The 21,903-nt window shown below is 40.3% G+C and overlaps 1 protein-coding gene across 9 annotated transcripts in view; it reads right to left on the bottom strand.

The window, feature by feature from the left end:
• Positions 1-21,903, bottom strand: part of NAXD (NAD(P)HX dehydratase) — a 49,872-nt gene that overhangs the window by 2,879 nt on the left and 25,090 nt on the right. For all 9 annotated transcript variants that reach the window (XM_062619387.1, XM_062619434.1, XM_062619414.1 and 6 more), the window contains 4 exons: positions 11,315-11,365; positions 11,130-11,234; positions 10,681-10,801; positions 1,961-2,081 (listed from right to left, as the gene is read on the bottom strand). In XM_062619387.1, the coding sequence (XP_062475371.1) occupies positions 1,961-2,081; positions 10,681-10,801; positions 11,130-11,234; positions 11,315-11,365 (398 nt within the window). The remainder of the gene's footprint in view (positions 1-1,960; positions 2,082-10,680; positions 10,802-11,129; positions 11,235-11,314; positions 11,366-21,903) is intronic.

Below are 21,903 nucleotides of genomic sequence, written 5' to 3'. Positions count from 1 at the left end.
GTGCTGAACGCTCCCCCTGAGAAGGCAGCACAGCCCTGCCACCTTCAGAGCACCTTCTCACAGGCTGGGCCACAGGAGCTGCATCTGCTGCCTTCAGCACCAGCGCGGAGGAAATCAACTGCAGAATCATCCAGCAGCTGGCCCTGGGCTCCAGATGCTGCCTGGTGAAAAAACCTTCCAAAGCTCAGCCATGGCTGGGACACAGCTGCCTCCAAGTCACTAACTCCTGTGACAAGTATGAGTGTTGTGAAGGATCACCACATAAACACAGGCAAAACAGAACATGAGTTTACAATTTGGTGTTACCAGGGTAGCTTTGTGCATCTTTTCCTTGAAACCAGCAACTTCATGCACTCATCAAGGTGCAGGTGTATTTAAGCCATCCTGAGAGTCAACCCTGGATGCCCAAACACTGCTCTGAAACAAGAGCTGTGCACAGGCTTCTGGGCTCAATACAGTTAAAGCAGCTGTTTCTAAGCTGCTGCATAACCAGTCTGAAAGACATCACCTGAAAGACATCACTTTAACATCCCCTTAACAGGACAATCCTACCTACTATCCCACTAGCACTCCTGAAAGCCAGTGCAATGTTAACATTTCAAAATCATGCTCTGCCCAGACTCGATTTGAAACAACAGAGGCAGGCACAAGCATGGAAGGACTGGCTGTGCTGCCTGCAGTGCAGGCTGCAAGATGATGCCCTGATTCACTGAGCCCCAAAAGCTCCTCCTTTTCCTGAAACATATGAGAGAAACAGGACTGGTACAGCAGGTGTTTGAGAAGGGTCACCTTAACACCACCACAGGAGACACAATGTGCTGCTGATGCCAATTACACTGACTGTTCCTTCATCTATAAAATAAAAGAGTTTCTGAGTGAGCTGCCTGGAAAAGCCACAGGAGCACAAGTTAGAAAGCCTGGAGAACACGTGCTGCGTTTACTAATCTCTCCAACAATTTAATACTGATCTGTTGTGCACCATGCAAAAATGAAGTCATCCTTTTAATGAAGTGAAATGGAATTCCTCCTCCAGTGGCAGCTGCAGTTGCAGATACACAGATAATCTTGGTTTCATTTTTCGTCCTGCTAGATCTCAGAATTTTAAAGTCTGGTCCCTCATTCCTCCTGGGGGACCTGATGTAGGGCTCTCACAGTAACACAAGGAGCCGACCAGTTACCTCCCATGCACATCCAACTGTGTGCATCTTTATGTAGCATCCAAAAGACCACAAAAGTTCTCTGTTCCTTAAGTTTCAGTAACTCATTATTTATTGGGAAGAGGGACTGTCATTGCATAACTGCTTGTGTCAGGGTTCTTTTCAACTTTATTTAAAACACCTACTCTCACAGAAAGACTACATGACTGTATGGACCAACCAGTCAGATAGGTATTGAAATAATTTAACCAAGAAGAGACAGCAGCCACCTGCATGGCTGCTTTATGTATGATCAAACTGGACTGCTATCTGGTCTTTAAATGGTTACTCTCTTTGAAATTGTATTTTATTTGCAAGCTTTGACTTACCTGCCCCTCTGAATTACTTAGGTACAATGCAAGAGTACCTAAGTACCAAGTTACAAACACAAAGCTAAATGACTCATTTTCTGAATTACAGATGTTACTGCCAATGACTACCATGTATTTACTCTTCATACCTGCCCCCTGCATTCAATTGTTTTGAAAACACAAACCCCTTACACATACCTCCTTGGGACTCGATCCAAGTTTGCATGCTAGTTCTGCCTCAAATTGGGAAATGTCAGATTACTGAAGAGTCTGTCTTATTAAAATTGTAACTATTATGTAGACTGCTCTAAAACTCCCTTACATTTTGTAAAAGTACATGGATACCTTAGTCCCAACAGCTCCAATTTCATCCGGGAATGTCTGCAGCAGGACTACAACAGCTGCCATAGGAGAACAGACTCACAAGAATTAGGAAGTTACTAATACTCATACCCATTTGTTTTTTCTGCTCCAGCAAGAAAGGCCCAGTGCGCCAAGACTCCAAGAGAACCAGAAAGGAGGTCCCCCTGTCCGCCGCATCTCCGGCTGCTTCCTTCATGACTGCATACGAGTACTACAAATAGACAAACCAAAAACAAAGTAATGTGCATTTTTCTTCTATTTACAGTGGTGTCACTGCAGCTGCAAGGGTTAACCTGAGGCACACAGCGATTAACAAGTGAGAGACTCCTCACAGGCAGCAACATATGCTGAAATACACAATTCTTAACAAAAATATTGCATAAACATTTTAAAAATAATTTTCTAATTACTTTTCAATCCCTTACAAATAGCACTGCACAATGTTTACACTTCCTATACTTCACTCAGCCTGCACAGAAGATTCAGTCACTAATGAGTAGTTCACATGAACTGATGCTGTCACGATGAGCAAATCTCCCAAACTGGACCAGGTCCCTCCACAAAGCCGCTGCACAAACACAACTCTCCAAAGTCTTTGACCTTCAGAGTTTTCAAATGTAAACCAAGGTGCTTCTACAAAGAGAAAAAGCAAAATGACACTGGAATCTCAAGCCTTCTGCCATGCCCACCAGAAAGGCAATTTACTGAGAACAGACTTTTCCTTAAGCTTTGTAAAACCAGTGTGAAGAGAGATCATTTTTTGCCAATCACAGTATCCTCCACATCCGTGTATGTTTCTGTCAGCAGTGTCATTGCGGATAGGCTCTGACAGAGTATAAGGTGTTACATTTCTGTTTTAAATATACAAAGGACCTTGGTCAAACCGATCTCTTTGTGAGGCTTTAACTGTGAAGAACATGCAAATGGTTCCACTAAATTTAAGTCCTTTGTTCTCTACTCCCCACAAGTCCAAGCAGGAAGCCTGAGGGATACATAAGGTACAAAAGAAGACAACAGCCTAAATTCTGATACCATTCTCCAAACTTATGGGTATGCACCTACCCTCAGCTGTCTTTATTGCTTGTTTCTGAGAACGAAACCAGGAGACATTTATTTTCTTCTCCTAGGAGGGTGAAAGAGCTGGTCATGTAGTGATCCTTAGCATCTCCAGCCAGCTACTGCAGAGCTATGCACACCACTGTTGTGTGCTCCCAAGCATGCCAAGTACACAAGTGGAGTATAAAGCAAGACACTGCTTGGACAACAGCTCTTACCTCAGCGTTCTGCAGTCACCTGGGCTGGGTTTCTCTGAGGTGTATGAACAGAGCAGCTCAGGTAACTTAAAGGGAGTACTCTGTCTTTTTTTAAAGGAATTTTCCTCTTGCAAAATAAAGGAAAACCTCTGCACAAAACCAGATGACTTGCAGGTAAATCTTAAACAGCAAGCAGTAAAAACCTACTTAATGCAGGCAAACCCTTTCCAGTTCATTAGTACAGCTCATTTCTCCTTTTTGTTACTCAGTGCAGCAAGGAACCGTACTTCACTTTCATTTCCTACTAATTCCTCCGGCAGTAATTGCTAGGCTTGTGAGGCCAGGCAGTTGTGCATTTTTGCTGCCACTGAGAGGGCAAAGATTCATTAGTCACCACGAACACAGCAGACACCGCTGCAGCGCTGCCAGCAGTTAATTTTCCCAATCACTCTTCTTCCCTTTCCCCTCCCCCCCCCCTCCCAAATTAAGATTCTGGATGTGTTTCTCAGTGAGCAGTAGTTAATGTCAGATTTCACTAGTGTAATGCTCTTCTGAGGCAGGTATCTGAGGAAGCCATGCCCTTTTAGGCAGTGTTTTGGGTTTGTTTAAATAGAGTCTTTTGGAGAAATTGCCTCTAATTCTGCTTACTTTGAAGATGGTATCTCACAGGATTTTCACTTTGAGGGCTTGAACTCCTGGCAGGAGGCAGGGTGAAAATCCTCTGTTCAAAAGCTTTGGGGCCTTCTGACTGACAGCTGAGCACAAGCCCCTGCTTATTAGCTGCATGTCACCATCTGCCACTATTCTGTAGCCCCACAACCCTGCAGTCAGTTCTGAGCTGTACAGGAAAGCAAGATCTCCTCAAAGCAGGCCAATTATAACACCCCACTACAAAAAAAAAAAAGAAAAAAGAAGTGGTCTTTTGTTTGTGGGGTTTTTTTAAAGTAAGTCTCAAATACGTGCAGAAATACCTCACAGGTGACAACAAGAGTAGGCCTTTGTACTCTGTAGAGATGCTGGTAAACAAATCCATGCAATACCTTCAAAGAAGCAGAACTACAGGAAATTCACTTGAATGAGGAGGGAAAGGTGTAACGCATGGGCAACTCCTGTGCTCAGCTCCTCAAAAAACATCTCAAAACAAAAGGATGATGAATATTACAACAGGCAGCGGGAAAAAAGAACAAAAAACTCCTCAGAACTACAATCACTGTTAAGAGCTTTTCAAAAGAAAGAAGGAATCCCACACGCCCATCAAGACCAACTGGCACACTGCCAGATCTACAAAGCACAAAGTTTTCCTGATGCTCTTCCCAGTCTTCTTCAACAACAAAAACAAACCTCCTGTCTTCCCAGTCCCCCAAATCCAGAACCTCACATTAAATGTCTGTGACCCACTGCGATGACAGCTCAAGCAGATCTTTAAGGACCACGGGGGTCATATCCTTATATGCTGCACTGAGCAGTGGCAATGTTACAAGACCCTGATTAGATGGACATGACTGAATAGTCAGGGATGATGCTGAGAAGGCGGGCAGCTCTATTCCCTGCAGACATGCAGAATGATGTATTTACATGTATTTTTCAGTCCATTGCCCAGTGAAGCTATACCACATTTGACTAGGGATGAACACATACATCAGGAAACCTAGCAAATGTAGTTCTTTGAATAGCTGAGGAGACCAAGACAATGGAATGCTGAACAACAGGAAAACTGCAAAGACCAAAACCACCACAACCTGTCAATGCTGAAAGGCAGCAACCAGGACCACTTAAGGTCAATTAGTCTGACACCAGTCCAAACCAAAATAATGGAGAAGTTCATATTCAGTTCAACTGACAGACCTTACGAAACATACAACCAATGGAGGTCAAAACTGGCTCTCGGGGCAGGGTGTCTTGTTTTGGTTTTAATAGGTCTGGGCAACCAAATCTTATGTCATTTCACAGGGTGATGAATAAAGCCCCCCCCAACCAAACACACTGTAAGTCTTTTAATGAAAACTGATTTATGCTAAGTAACTTTTGAAAAGTAAAAAACAAGCAGCTCCCTAGCACTTTTGCATGGAGCATACATCTACTATAATAGGAAAAAGCTAGACAAAAATGTCATCATTGAAGAAAGCACTGAATTATAGCAAGGATATCTGCTAGAGTCAGAACAACCACAGCCCTATTCAACAGTTTCAACAGTCTCAGCAACTAAACAGCACACAAATATTGCCAAAGCCCTATGAAGCGAATACAACACGTCCCTCACATACAGTCACTGGCACTTCTTGCTTGCCTAAGTCCATGGAAACAATCTGTACTGAAGTGTGAGTGCCACAGAAACAAAATACTGAAGGCTATCATACTGAGAGAGTATCAGAAAGTGAAAGTTCAAGAGTTTCAGGCTCCACACAATTCAGAATTCTGCCCAGACTTCTAGGTAACTACGATCAAGTAATTTTGTAGCTCTATGTTTTAACACATCTCAGGCCATAAAATAAGTTACCATCACTCCCTTTTCAGCACTCCTTGAAGATAAGATCAATGTCAGCCTTTGGGGAAACATTCAGATCATGGTGTCACACTTAACTATACCGTTGCCAGCAAATTTTAAGCTGAAAGAACTCCCAGCCCAAACTGTGCTGGCAGATCAAAGCACAGAAGAATGTCCCATTTACGGGCATTGTATGCTTAATTAGAAGTCTGTTATGTAACTGAAAATAGCTGTCCTTGCTTTGAAGGGAAAAAAAAAAAAATAATCAAAATCAGTATTTAGTATTGCTGAGATCAAGCACTACCAGTTCGCTGGCAAGCAGGAATTCTGATACGGCTTTACAGGAGGCCCTATTTACAACACTAGCACCCAGACACTACAGTTAGAAAACCAAAGGCCTATATAGTATAAAAAGTAACATATGTCTGTGTTTTCTTGTTTCACAATGTGAAAACAAACCAACCCAGGGACTCATTTATTGTGTTTGTATTTAGAACACAGAATGTGAAACATGGGCTAGCTAGTCAAGGCTAAACACGTAATACTGATGCTGATAAAGAAGACTAAAGAACCTATGTGAAATGCCACATTTGCTGAGACTGAATACCAGAAGGCAGCCTGGAGATTAAACTTTAATTCTTGAATCTTGGGCATTCTGAACAAGTTCTTTGCACTTATTTTACTCTCACAGAGCAGGAGTATTACACTTATCCTAATGTCCTCGGGAATCTGTGTTTGTAAGATGTGACCATTATGACTTCTGATATCATCCAACTGGATTGTATCACCTACATATCTACCCCACACAACAACAAATACTCTTGTTTAATTGAAAGGCTTAAGATTTCCATTTTCTATGTAAAATAATGAAGCTATCAAAGACCATTTTGCTCCACCAAGTGCAAGATTTGGGTTTAGACCATTGTCAGATCTTGAGTAGAATCTTTTACCAATACATATATATGTGATCTGGCATATACTCAGACTAGTAAGAAATTTATCTTTTTCCTTTTGCAAGTTAACTCACAAAAGCATGTAGCTGGAGATTGTGGACTCCCAGAAACATACAGACAGGGAAACCAAGATTAAGGACTCTGGCTGAAGAAAACACTCAACTGATGTGGAAAATGTAAGTTGGCTTTTAAATAAAGGGTGCTTATACTTTAATATTCCCTAATCACACTTTCAAAACTTAGATAGGTCCTTGAGTGCAACGCAACAGGCAGTCTAAGTGAAAATGATCCAAATTTTACCTTACATTCTTAGATAGGTGCAGCAGCCAGAGATGTGATGATAGGTGAGCAGTGACAGGGAGACCACAGTCCGGGCTCTGCTAGCAATGGAAAGCACAGCAGCACAACGGGCATGAACCAAGACCTCCCTGTTTCGCTCACTCTGCAGAAGCAGGAGTGGAGATGAAGGTGCTGCCTCTCAGCTAAAAAACTAGGCAAAATCTGCTGGGCAGCCAGATACTGTAACAGCTTTTACCCAAGTGAGCCAGGGACTGACAAGCACTGAACAGCTTCCTTTCCAGCTGTATGGGGAATGAATGGCAGAAATCAGAAGTACTCCTTAGGGTACTTATGGGTATTCTTATGGCAAGAATTGTTTTTTTTGCCCCTTATTCAGTACTTAATAAGTCCTCTCACACGATGCTTTGCTTCTCTTGATCACAGCTGCAGCTGGGCAACTGGAGAGAAACTATGTCTGGCTACTGGCTCCAGGTAAAAGTAGTCCCAGGCAGCAGTGGTCTGGTTACCCATAAAGTCTGCCTTTTGGAAGGGAGGAGACAACAAACACAGGTGTTGGAAAATACAGAAAAATTCATTTTATCATTTAAAACCAAAACTCCAGAATCTTCAAGGACCTAACCAAATTTTAAACATGCTAGGAACTAAGACTGGTATAACCACACTTTATTATTGACCAGTTCTCCAAAGAATAATAAAAGAAAGCCTTAGAGAGCTGTGCCATAATGAATAAAAGCTGACTTACCTTTTACCCACAGGCTGAGTACTCATTCCTACCCTGGTCAGTGATGGCACTGATATCACCTACCAAGAGCATGGTGAAGCTCATCTTTGTAGAGCAGGGAATCAACAACTGTAGGCCAAGCTATAATGTGAAATTGCAAAAGGAAAGAGAAAAACAGTATATAAAACTTAACTTAAATCTTGGTGATTACGTTTACAGGGCAGCTGGCAGCTCAACTGAAATGGAGACAAATTTTAGGAAAAATCTCCTTTACAGTGGAGGACTGCTGCTGATTTCACAGAGCCCAGGTATGTGATTCGTTGCTGATTTTAAGGTTGTAAGGAACCACCTGCACCATCTATTCTGATCTGTAAAACAAAACCTCAGAGGTGTTCAGCTACTTCACAGCTTGGCATCTATCAGAGTTCTAGGTATGTTATTGTCATAGATAATTTCTCTGCCTTACTTTTAATGTGAATTTATTAAGCTTCAGCTTCCAACCATTTACTGTGCTTGTCTGCTTAAGACTACAGTTATCTGCCAACAGTGATCCTTCACCAACACCTGTACTTCCAGCTATCAAATCACCTGATAACCTTTTTTTGTCTTCAACTAACAGAAATAAATTGTTTACTGAATTCACTACAGATTCATGAATAAAAATAACACTACAGTCACTCTAAGCTATAAAGTATTCACCCAGCCAGTCTTCTCTGCACCCTCAAAAAGCCTTCCTTTCACCACAGCCAAGAACAGAACGCTAAAGCTACATAGTTAAGTTTGCAGCTCCTGATTTTCCTGGAGTACATTAAGACTTTTTTTAATTCCCACCCTTCCTCCCCACCCCCCCTTTTTTTTTCCAGAAAGTAGGCATGCAGTATATTCCCAAAAGAGAAAGTTTAAAATTCATATATGGAAACTCCAGTATCAACGTGCTAAGTACATGAGCTCAGGCAGGAAATGTCTGAAAACAGGTACAGGTTAAGCACTATGAACAGATGATGACAATAAAAATAAAGGCAAGAGGAGTACACAGATTTTTTCGTAGTATTTGACTGTGGTCAGAGGACATTAGCCTGATCCAACGATCTGGATTTCCCTCACGCTGGAATCATGACGTATGTTGTCTTAGCTGAAAAAAAACTTACATAAGATCAGAAGAACAGACAGATGAAAATGTTCAGAGCAAAAAATATGGGAGAGGATTCAGCGTCAGTGACACAACAACATGTTCTGTGTTGTGGCACAGAGCAGACAGTAGAAATCTCCTTTCTCAATGTGATTTTGCATTTAAGCAGCGTTTAAAAGAATGACCGACAGTAACTCCCAGACCCAAAGAACACACTTGTTAGAAGGAAGATGAAGTCTATAGTTTCTGCAAAATTCTCAGGAACCTTCTTGTAAACAACAGCCCTAAGAACAGTGTAACAGACATTATAACCTGTATTAAACCCGCCAACTGCTTCTTTACAGCTCAGCAACGCTGCCTGTAGTGTCTGTAATCCAGGAGAGAGAAGGCATTGGTGATAGAAGCGAAGTAACAAGAAAGCAGCCTATAGCTGGACATCAAACCACTGCTATAAAGGCACAGAACTGTTTCTATTTCGAATAAAAAAAGCCACTTAACTAAGAGAAAAAACAGATCAGAACACAACAAAGAACAAGGTGAGAAAAAAATTAAAAACAACGGAAAGCCCCAAAAGCACACAAGAACTTGTGCCACACCTGAACACCCAAAACTGAAACTGGAAAGAGTTTCAGTTGTTCCCCAATTTTTTTTTTTTTTGAACCCTGCGTGACAAGAGACAATGAAGACAGTGTCCCTTCTCTCCATCAATGGTGGAGTACACGTATCTGAAGAGTAACAGCTCAGAAGGAGATCTGAGATACCAGCAGGTAATGTGCCCAATCTAAAGCACTCACCCAGTTTTCCCAACATTCATTAAAAAAGCAACAATCTTGCATAAAAAGAACATTGTTGACATAAAAACAGAAAAAGAAGATACACCATAGTACTCTAAAGCTGTCTAGCTGGCATAAACTAGAGCCAAGTTACTTTATCTTCTGACAGAGTTCATACTCCCTTAAGCCTGACTTGACTGTCCAAGGTTACAAACCAACTCTGCTATGGGTGCAAATGTGACAGAAGATTTCATGCAGGGCAGCTTGGGTACTGTATGCTCAGCCCAAGTCCTTCACCACATAGACGTAACTATCAGTGTAGATAGATCTATCTATCCCAGCTTGCTTCACAGTCTGTTATATTATCTGTACTAAAGGGGGTATGTAGAAGGTGGCTCTGAACAAACCAGTTGTCATATTACTGGTTTTCTGTTACAAAAGACTCCTGTGTCTCCCAATAATGAAAAATTGATTATATATGAAACAGTTCAGAAGTGGCATAAACATTTATCAGAAATTAGCATTTCAAGTAATTAGAAGCAGAGCTGCTGCTCGTTATGTATGTGAAATAAGACCACGTAGTCAAAACACAATGAAGGCACTCATGAATTCATTTTACACTGATCACAGTAAATGATCAGTATAAAAAGCATCACACAGGCAGCTCATCTATTAAGTATATTTTAACCATATGAGTGACTGGTTTAAAAAGTTGTAATGGCAATCTAGAGTTAATTTGATTTTTTTTTTTTAATTGTCAGGCCTAAGGTACAAGTCATATATATACATGCTGATCTACAGCCCCATGAACCTCAAGACATCTTTATTTTTCATGCACACCAATATATGGTGAAACAACAATATTATTCTGCACCAATTTAGCAATGACATCTGGAGTTACATAGACCATTTCAGCTAAGGATTTTAAAACAGTTCAAAGATTGAAAAATCAATACCTCAATACCTGTGTAATATAAAAGATAAGTTATAGCCATTTAAATAAGAAATAAAATCAGCAACGTTTTTTTTTTTCAGCAAATAAGTTGCACTCTTAAAATATCAATTCGCACAAATCATCTAAATGTGGTCTGCAAAGCCACCCCTCCCATTCAAACTTCAGGGAGTACAGTCCAACCACTGGACTGAAAGCAAGCAAAACAAAACAATCATTGCTGAAAGCAAAAGGCTTTACTTACCTTTCTCTCCATCTGAAATAAGATCTCTTTCTCCCTTTTGAACAATTGTCAAATTCCCCATGGCTTGGCTGAGTCTTAATACACATCCATGATGATCACTACTGTCTACGGGGTCTCTAAGCTACAACACAAGAATTCCATACACAGTACATATTTTACTACTAGAACAACATATTCTAACACCTGCTACTTCATCATATGTATGGGGGAAGAAACAAAAAGCAGCACTATCAGTCTTTCCAGGTATTTTTTTTCCTATACCCACTGCAGTGCCAAAAAGTGTATAACAAAAAGTCTTCTGTAAAAGATCTTTGTTTAAAAAACTCTGGAGAATGTTTATTCTGCATATAAGATACAGCACATAATGTTCAAGCCAGTAATAAGTTATTTTTAAAGACTAAAAGACTGAACTTGCATGTACTTAAATATAAAAAAGGAAAACAGCTCACCATGGCTTCATACAGTCTACTAAATTCCATATAGTTTGGAGTAAGAATAGCTCGCTGGTAGCCTTGAATTAGGGAAGGCTGCTGGGAAATAAGCCACAGTCCATCCTGCAACGACCAGTAAGAAGAACATTTACTTAATGGATTCTTATATATCAAATCACTGACTGAATCAATAAAATACTTACAGCATCAATAATGATAGGAATTCCTTTCACTTTTGATTTTTCTATGATAACCTGCAAAAAAATGAAGACAACTTTAAGACGCTTGCTAATTTAAATCTCTTACAATCCAAACCAAATTCATATAATAAAGCAGATCATGCAAGTTGTTTTTATAAAGCAAAATTGAAAACAATCAGTTATATTCTGCAAACTAATGTAAAATTACCAGTTGATATGAGGATGTTTTACAACTGCATTGTTCTCTCCCTGGTTCAAGTATAAGCAGTGTCAAGAGGGGTTCCGTAACTGATGCCTTGGTGCTGCTATGCAAAGCAGCAAGCAATCTTACTCTCCCTTCTGCAGGAGGCATGTAATGCCAACATCAGTCACACACAATAAATATGCATCTCCAATTAAAAAAATGAGCATAAATCCAGATGAGTATTGCCATGATATAAATCTATAAATAACTATAATATTTCTGTGCATGGACAACCAACCAACCTGAGACAAGCAATACATAAGACATGTCATTTCAACTCATGGTCCTGGAGGTTTTATACTTTCATACTTTTTATACTTTGACCTTATAAGTGTCTATAAATATATAAAGGGGGAGTGTCACGAGGATGGAGCCAGGCTCTACTCAGTGGCAAACAATGATAGGACAAGGGGTAATGGGTACAAACTGGAACACAAGAGGTTCCACTTAAACTTGAGAAGAAACTTCTTCTCAGTGAGGGTGACGGAACACTGGAACAGGCTGCCCAGGGAGGTTGTGGAGTCTCCTTCCCTGGAGACATTCAAAACCCTCCTGGACACATTCCTGTGTAACCTTATCTAGGTGCTCCTGCTCCGGCAGGGGGATTGGACTAGATGATCTTTTGAGGTCCCTTCCAATCTCTAGCATACTATGATACTGTGAAAACAAAACCAAGGTGGGCCATTCAACAGACCATTTGTAGAACTGTTTTTTCAGCAAGCAGCATCTACTAGCAGACTCTCTGCCTTTGTTCTGTTCTCTCTCCTAACTGAACTGTGGCAACAACTGGTACTCAAGTTTTTTTAATGAGCAACGGCTGACAGTCAAGTTTTTTGAATGTTGGTCATTATCAACTTGTCTTTGAAGCTGGAGAGTTTATCTTTTTCCTGTAGAAGATAACAGAGGATGGTATCCATCCAAAAGTCTAATTAGTTTTGAATGTCATTAAATTCTTCAGATTAGCTCTTCAGATTAGCTGTCATATGGCACTGAGCTCCACAGGTTAGCAATTATGTAAGGAACAAGGAAGCAGCTTTTAATGAATGTTCACAGTATTGAACATCCCTGTTCTTGTATTGTGGTCAAAATAAATACTGCCCACCTCGCTTCCTGCAAGTTATTGATTATGGAATATATATATCTTCACAAACTCGTTCCTACTTGATTCTGATTTTTCCAGTACCAGTAGAAATCTTTCCCTTCTATTTTCAAATGGATGACCAGAACTTAAGAGCACTGTGCTTCAACCTAACACTCCTTTTGTTTGTCTGGGGACTCTTCACACATTGGAAGTATGAGAGCGATACACTACCCGCTGTTCCAAGCTTGAGGGCTGCAGCTACATTAGAAGCTGCTACAGAATAAAACCCTTTCCATGACACACACACATGCCTGCACAAGCCTCAGCTTGAGCTGTGTGTCACAGAGTGCCCACCCTCCTCGGGATCCCAAGGGAACAAACACCACAAGTTTTCTCCTACATCCACCTCCCTGGATAATTCTGAACCAATCACAGATTTTACACAACTCACACCATTCAACTGCTACTCAACTATTCAAGTTTATGAATAAGTATTTAACTGTGCAAGGATGGAACCTTAAAGCATACCTACAATTAGTTGTGGTGTACTGAAAACCACAGAGCCTTACTTTCAAAGCTTTTTTAAGAAATTTATGAAACAGAGTCATTTCCTTATTCATTAACTTTAATCTGCACAGATGTACATAGCTCAGTTTTTCTTCACAGAGGCTGTACTGCTTTGCCCCTGCTGAGTTAAGTTCATTAACAATTATGTTTAATTTGACTCTCTTGGTTATAATAAAATAAGGCTGTTGATCTAGTAACCGGGTTTATGGGTTGTTGTTTTTTGTATAAATGAATATTACATCCAAAAGCCCAATTATTTATGAACCACACTAAGCTCTTCTGATTAGCTATCATATTGCTATCTACTGAGCCCTAGAGGTTAACAAGATAGCATGTAAGAAAGCACTGAGATCATTCTTCCCCAATTTTTTGAGATTCAAATGCCATTTACTGCAACCTCATTTTCTAACTGCTTTTAATTAGAATATTTTTGTACATTAGCAACTTCACCAAATTCCTTCAGTACTTAAAACAATTACTGCTCCACTTCCCACTAACATGAATCACCCGTTTATTCTAGTATGTCAGTAAACCAGTCTTTCATGACACTTCATTTTTTAAAGCCATAAAAGATTTCCCCAACAGATTCCTCAAGGAAATCTGAGGGAAGACACAGAATCACGAAAGTCCTTACCCTTTCAAATCTTACTCTTAAATATATTATGAGCAACCCAAGGGACTTCTGTTCCTGAAACAGTTAATGTCTGGCTGTTGCTGTTATTGTTTGACATCTTTTCATGTTTCCTCATAACTATCATTTTGACTACTGGCTAGAATTTCACTTTTTGTCTGTATATATCTGTAACAACAGGCTAAATCAAGAATCCTGAAGATCCATTATCCACCAAAAGGATGCAAGTATAGGAAAAAAACCTAAAAGGTGGAAGTTACAAAGCATGAAAGTATACGTACAAGTAAATAACTTCTGGAAGACTGAGAGACACTGGTACTATCCAGAGAAACAAGACATTTCTTCCTAATAACATTCTGTGTTCCTAGTACTCCAGCACATCTTCCACAATCCTGAGACATTTGACCTCTGCTCTGAAGAGAAATTTCATCTTGCCAAGTAAAACCTACTGGCAAAGCAACTTCCACTGTGTGCTGAGTCTCTGAGGTATAAATTCCTAATCTAACATATTGAGTGATGTTTGCTTTTTTTTTTCTCTCTCTCTCCTTATAAAACAAATAACCAGGGGATAAAAAGTCCTTTGTCTTATTTAGAAAGCTCATTTCTGTTAAAAAACAAAACACACACACAAAAAAAAACCACCCCAAAACCCTGACAGCTAAACAAATGAAAAACCACCCAACCCAGAAAACTACCCTAATTATTTTCCTTTCCTCTTCTTCTTTAAATCCAGACAGAAACTGCTTGGAGACAGACAGGGAACCTCATAGAGGAAGTTCTGGGGAGGGTAGTTGGTAATCTGGCAACCACAGTAAAGCAGAAGCAGACAACCACCCATTTGAAGCACACAACATTCACTGGAGAACCTGTGTCCCCTATTGATTGTGGACAGGACCCATCTCACCTGCTGCCATTTAAAGGTCAAATGGCTAGCCACTGGAAATTCATCCTATGCGGCTTAGGCATCACACTTAGGTTGGATCAATCACCAACAGACGTATCTGCCTCCCCTCAGCTACCACAGAGAGAACAGACACTTTACTGCTTTATTTTTAGACACCAAGAACTAGGTGAGATTAAGCACACTTTTAAACACTCTATTACTAGAGATACTGTATTAAAAAAAAAAAACAAACAAATAAGTAAGTTGTGTAAGAGCTGTTTACAGCAAAAATGGCAACATCCTCTATGCAGAGTATTTTGTTCCTGGAAGCAAAAATCAATTTTCCGCTGAACCCGTATCTCGATATTTGGCATGGACTTTCCTGGTTAATACTTGCAGCATACAGAAAAAACTTCACTGTCAATTACACAAATAATACAGCTCAAAACTAACTCCACTTTCACACCAAAACTTACTGCCCAAAGCACCACAAAAACAAACCAAAGAAACCAGAAAACTCCTATCCCACTGCAACCAGATCATCACACACATTAAATCAGAAACAATTCAGGCTGGAAAGGACTACAGGAGAAAGAATGTTGAAGGGACAAGCGTGCTGAAGGAGAGCACAGTAATGCAGAAAAACATTATGCAATTTATCCATTTGATACCCTGCAGCTGTGCTGTGAAACACAAGGTTCACCTGCACTAACACAGAAATCCAGGACTCTTACACACTTCCATAATTATTATGGAAAATGGGAATGGGCCAAATGAGCCGGTGCAAAACGCTGGCTGCAAAAAACAGCTAGGAGGTGAATGGAGGGAACATGTGAGGGAGGAATAAATTGCTATGGAACTCCTAAGTACTATCGATATCTAATCAGACATGGAAGTCTTCATAGCGCAGCCACCCTGAGGCACCAGCAGCATCCACAGCCTCTTGCAAAACTCTGCAGTCAGCCTGGACTTCTCCACGCAAGCCCATGAGCCAGCAATAACACACATATCCTATTTACTCTGCCTGTAGACAATAGCATACAAGGTGGTTCCCCACAGCTCCTTGGAAAAGACAATTATGCACGGTTTTGCCCACACCTGACTTGGATACATTTCTCGGCTTTTTTAATTAGATGTGGATTAGCTGCAGAATGCCTGCAACGACTTTCAATCTAATTATTAGTTGTAGCACTACTCCTGCTTTTACTGGTGAACTCGTTTGGTTTACCTGCACAGTAACTTCAGCATTTGATGTTTGCAAACGGAAGAATCAGGAAATTAGAGCCACTCATTTTAGTAAAAGACAATGAAATAAACAGGAAACCACAATAACAGCACATATAAAGCAACATCTATCCCACAACAGTAATTAATTTTCATCAAGGATGCATCACAATGTCATTTTTCTACCTTGCACAGTTTCCTTCACTGACACCAGCAACAGACACTGTATTTCCTAGGTCCCTTCAAGAGTCATGTCTTGGCCTAGTCTTTGCAAAATTCCTTATCCATGTTCTCAAAAAGAAGTTCAAGCTTCTGCATACCATGATAATAGATAGCACTGACCATGATGACATCCAAACATTTTAGGAAGCAGTATAACCTTGCCTTCAGTGCACTCTACTGCAATCTCCAAATGCCAAGTATGTAATTACATACTCTGGTTTGGTAGAGACATTTAAATGTGCATAACGTGGCACTGGTTACATCTTATAAAACCTTAAAGGATCAAAAAGCTGTGGTGGCCCCTTTATGAAACAACCCTCTACTGAAAGTTAGGCTCAGAAACTGCTACTGAAATGCTCCCTATAATTGCTTGTATTTTCCACATGGATGCTGCTCTCACCCAATAATTCTGAATCCAGTTTTCTCTGGAACAAAGAGATAAAAGGGAAGAAACAGCAAAATTTTCCCTGTAAATGCTGCAGCTGTAAGTATTTCTGCACACTCCTTCCCCAAAGTGCCCAGGAGGCACAAATAAGTTCCACCCCAACACACTGCAAATCAATTCCCACAAATAGGTACTGAAAGCCCTAGGAAGCATTTCTGCATTCCTTGCTTCAAGTCTGGATAAATGCAGAGTTAGCAGGGACTCAGCTGCAATAGAGGTCAAGATGCAGCTCTGCGGCAGAGATGCCTGGAAAATGGCCTTGGCAAGCATAAGTTTGTAATCTTGCACAGCTAGAGGTAGGCAAATATCCCAAGCAGAGGCTTGTGCTCAAGGCCATAGTCAGGGCTGGCGGGGGACAAGGGGAGAAGCTTCCCTTTTATTCCCCAAATAAAAAAAATATTTTGTATTTGATACAGAAGGTTTTGAAAATCATTAGAAAAATGGAGTTCCACTGTTTAAGATTTTTCACATTAGAGCTGTATTTTCAGTATCTGTTTTGGGGTTTTATCTATTTACTCACTGGGAAACATGCAGTGAACTCTGAAACTTTATTTCCTTCATTCCTACAACTGACCCAAGAACTCACCCTCCTTTCAGAGGGTGGCAAAGACAATCAAAATCTTACTTTGTGAACAAGATTCACATAAATCACCTTTAACTAGGCTAATTGCCTGAGTTTTACTTCATATATCCCTGTATGCATAACTACCGCTAGCTCATTAATCAGTCCACCAAGTTCACAAATCTCACATAAGAAATGATCACCATTTGTACTATTTGAATTAAGAGTCACATAACAGCAACAAACATCCTTTCTCTGAAATATATAAGCTTCTTTATCTCATGGTTTATGCTCCATTCAATGTAACCAGGTCTTTTGCCTTTTAACTGTCGTACTACATGCTAGACCCTGTTTCCCAAAACAGATTTTTCAGGTGCACAAGTAAATACTTAATTTAATCCAGGCAGAGGGTGATAAGGACTCTAAAGAGTACCCCACTATATCATCAAGCACAGTAAGTGCTTTGGGAAGTGCTAAAAGCTGTTGTTACAACTAAAAAAGCTGAAGATGCTGTACATGGCAGCTAATCAAAACTGTTCTATTCTACATTACAAATAATGAAAAGAGAGAATGATCTGCTTGTAGATTCCCCCTCTGACTTCAAAGCAGATCCCTTGCTGTCAAACTTGGAAGAAAACTGCAATTTTCCCTAAACACATCCAAATCCAGTTAAGCAATAATCCTGTTTACTCCAAAGTAAAAAATCTAAGTCAGAATAAAGACACAAAGTTTTCTCATGCTGTCTCATCCACTGAAGGATTGCACTCAGAAAGCAAACTAGGAGGTTCCCAATTTACCATATTATGTTAATGTTAGACCTGGCTTAAGGTATTCATGGTCAGCTGCTGGGATTTTGTTTTAAAACAAATAAACATAAACTGAAAATTAACTCTGGAATTTATCACTGCCAATTTCTTTTTTACGGTTTCTATCTGAATGTGCTCAGAAAGAGTTGAAAAGGTATCCATTTCCAGCGTGTGGCTTACAAATGCTTATAAGTATCAAAATGAAGTTAAACAACAATATAAGCCTACAAACAGAAAGCAAATAAACACCCCACTTCACTGTGAAGGACTTTCATCAAGATCCATTACATACATTAGAAAACAAATTCTGTTTGCAAGCTGCATAAACCTGTATTTAAGGTCCTGTTAGCATATTTGCAAAACCTCTTTTTCTAATCAAGAGATTTGCAAGGAAGCCACAGAATCCTAATAGTTCTTAGCACAAACAGCAGTAGTTCTTAGCACAAGGAGAGGATCTCTCTGTGTCAAGCTGGCTCTCCCAAGCTTTATCCACATCAGTACCAGCATCAGAAAAGAACTGCACACTATCCCAGAAAATGCTACACCTTAGGTGAAGAGGTCCACAAATTCTGACACTCATTGGGCTGTTTGAAAGCAATGAGGCTTGGCTACTAAGAGTGCAGTTTTTCACTGGATACCACTTGTGGTATGTTCATCAATATTGGGGATAGGGTGAGGGCTGAGAAAAATACAGTGTACACACACATTCTCACAGTGGGTGCATGTACATGCACTCTGGTTTTTGATTCTGCAGTATCACAAGCAAGATCCTGTCTCCCTCACCCCATCTAGCTGAGGGCTCAGACAAAAAGTGGCATGTCCCTGTTACTACTTCACATCCCTATGAACTGCTGAATCCCCACGGCAAGAACCTCCAGAAGACTTTACAGAGGGTATGAACACGGCAGGAAGCAAATGCATGTGACACACACTGAAGAATCCTGTCTCTTGTAAATAATTCTTCTGCTAACTTGAGTTACCCCAAAGAGAGACACATCCTGTTGTTCATATTCATACTTGGTGGTAGGTCCCACAGACAGTATTACTATCTATCAACTGCAGCATTAACCTGGGATGCTTCTCAGGTGTCTTCTACTTGGTATAGAAAGAACCCAGGGGGCTGCTCAGATATCAAGAGGAAAATGTTTCTCAAGGCCCAGAGCAGCAGATTTAACTTTGCCAGACTGCTACAATAAAAGGTGGCTCTGTATTCTGTAGTCCTCTTGATCTTGCAAAAAACAGTGCAGATAGTGTAATGAAGCACCTGGTCCTGTTCTCACAATTTATCAGGGCTGTGAAGTGTTGCCCAAATCCTAAAGGCATGAGGCTTGAAAGGGGGGGAAATTATTCCAACTGACCAAACACAGAAAGGCGGAGAACACAGTTGAGGTGGAACTGAGAATCCACTTGAAACAGAGACTTTCAAATGGGCTCTATCTGGACACCTGAGGAAAAGCTCTTGATGGCACAGACAAGAATTCCCCTACTTCCAAGTCTCATGCTACAAGAAAAATCAGATCAATTTAAGACCAGAAGTGCAAACACCCCTCAAATGCGTGAATGAAGAACACTGTGGTGGGTAGATATTATAGGGACATAATATTGCTGCTGTGTGTGAAAAAAGAACATCCAATATCTTTGGAAATAAGCTGCTTCTAAACACTGGCAGAGGACAATAATAGGGACCTTGGCCTTGCTTCCACATAGCAGCTAAACTCTTTTTCAACAGTCTAAACCACCAGCAGCAGCATACCAGCTGAGATGAACTTGGAGAGGTAATGGTACTACCATCTCTGGCCATTATCAACCAAGATGGCCCGATGTTGTCTACAAGGAAGTTCCACACCAAACGTGGTAACAGCATTTTGGAAGTTGGAAGTAGAATGGGGAGCAGAGATGCTTCAATCTGCACACTCCAGAGCTGAGAAGGGGAGGAGAAAATGTTTTTGTCCGCTTCTCTGAAGAGAAATAGATAGCATGGACTGTTTATTTGCTCCAGAGTCGGAGGGTGCAACCAGGCCAAGACTAGGATTGCCACATCTACATAGGATCCAGCTGCACAGCTATTAGGAACCCAACAAATGCTTTCTTTCAGAGATTCTCTTGAAGCTCCTGGTCCTGCAAACCCATGGCTAGAAACCTCTGACAGATCATCAGCCCTAACCCAGGCAACTGAGGAACAGCATGTCAGGGTTTTGGCACAGACCCACACAAGTGAAATATGAGAGAGGGGTATAACTTGTAGAGTGGCTTCTTGTAACAGAGCTTGTATATGGAATTACAGACAAATCCAGACAATCACAAGAATCCAATAAGCACACAGTCAAAGACTGCCACTATGTCCTAAAGGGGAAAAAATTTTTTTTCAGAAGAAACTGATCACAAGGTGGTATTTTTTTTTCACATTAGACTGTTCAAAAGAAGCAGAAATGCCACAGTGCATACACTGCAGGCATCAAGTATGAGAGAAGGTGATGAGGAAGTAAAGCATTCTTTGACCTGGAGAGAGAAGATGCACCATCTGGTCAACAAGTACTCAGGCTATAAAATATAAATTATATAATTCACTAAAAACACTGTCCATGGGCTCTATACCAAAAATAGCAGGTTACTGCATTAGTATCTTCATTTCTCAAGGCTCAGAAGAGAAAAGCATCCTCAGAACATGACTGTTTGGACAAGGACATTCATTGGCAACGTGCTGGCACAATACTGACAAGACCTGACATAAGAACAGCATCAAAGAGGGGACAGACGACTACACCTCAGCACTTTAATGGCGCAGGAGGAGGAAGAGGGGAAGCTCTCTCCCCTCATCACTGCCAATCTGATCCAAAACCTGACCAAAACGCAGACACTAATCTACATCTCAGCCCTGTGTTCATATGACAGCACGCTGAGGTTAGCTTAAAGAAACAACTGAAAATTATATACCAAGCCAGCCTCCTACAAAAGTTTAAATAGCAATGCCACCATCACTTGCTTTTTTTCTTGAAGGTGAAGAGGGATACAAAGCTTAAAATTCACCACTGAAGAAAGGCCAAACTCAGCCTTTCCTCAGCACAGAGAAGCATCAGTCTTCCTCAAGCAGGCAACGAGGGTTCACTTGTCCCCAGTTACATGTGAAAAACCAACACTGAGTAACTAATAAACAGTTGCATAATTACAATGAAGACAATGACTTGAAATTAATAAGGTCAGATCCACAGCTCATACAAATGTGGCCTGATATTTTAGCATGAAGTAACTTCCAAACAAACTGTCTTCATTGGCTGGGTTTGTTTCTTTAACTTTAAGCTAGCTCACAGGGGACAGTCAGGATGAAGTAAAAATATGCTTGTAATTTACTAAGAAAGCAAAATTATTTTTAGCAATGATGCAAAAAAAGAATAAAATACAATCAAGGACTCTTCCAGATACATCTGTAATACACACAAAGTGACAGATAGTTATAAAACCCAGATGGAATTCTGATATAAAAGAAGCTTATGTTGGATAATTAGATATTCTAAATTAATCCTTCTTTTGTTTAAAGTTGTTTTCCTTTAGAAAAAAAGATTAAAAAAACCCAAACGCAAGAATAAAAATTATTGCCCAAAATTTTTTCAGTAAAAAGAATTTTTTAAAAGTTTTCAAAAAAGAATAAAATTGCTGTTGAAATTTTCCATTCAGAACAGAATTTGATTTCTTGATCAGCTGTAAAAAACTTCTTTTTCCTTTCTTTCTGAATCCAGAATCTTTATAGTTTTGCACCCCTATATCATAAACCAAATGTCTTTTGGAAGCAGGAGGAGAATTAAAGAAGCGAAGAGCTCCAACAGCAGCTTTTGCTAACAAAAGCCTAGCAAAACCACCCTCCATAGCTCTCAAGGTAGTCTAAACTACTTGGATAGAATGGCCTCCAGTATCTTGCCTCCCGTCTTTTGC

The sequence above is a fragment of the Pezoporus occidentalis genome, unplaced genomic scaffold (assembly GCF_034315485.1).
Source record: "Pezoporus occidentalis ecotype Australia unplaced genomic scaffold, CSIRO_AGI_Poc_V1 ctg105, whole genome shotgun sequence".
Classification (NCBI taxonomy): domain Eukaryota; kingdom Metazoa; phylum Chordata; class Aves; order Psittaciformes; family Psittacidae; genus Pezoporus; species Pezoporus occidentalis.
Note: the sequence above shows the minus strand (reverse complement) of the source record. Positions and strands in the feature narration are given on the sequence as shown.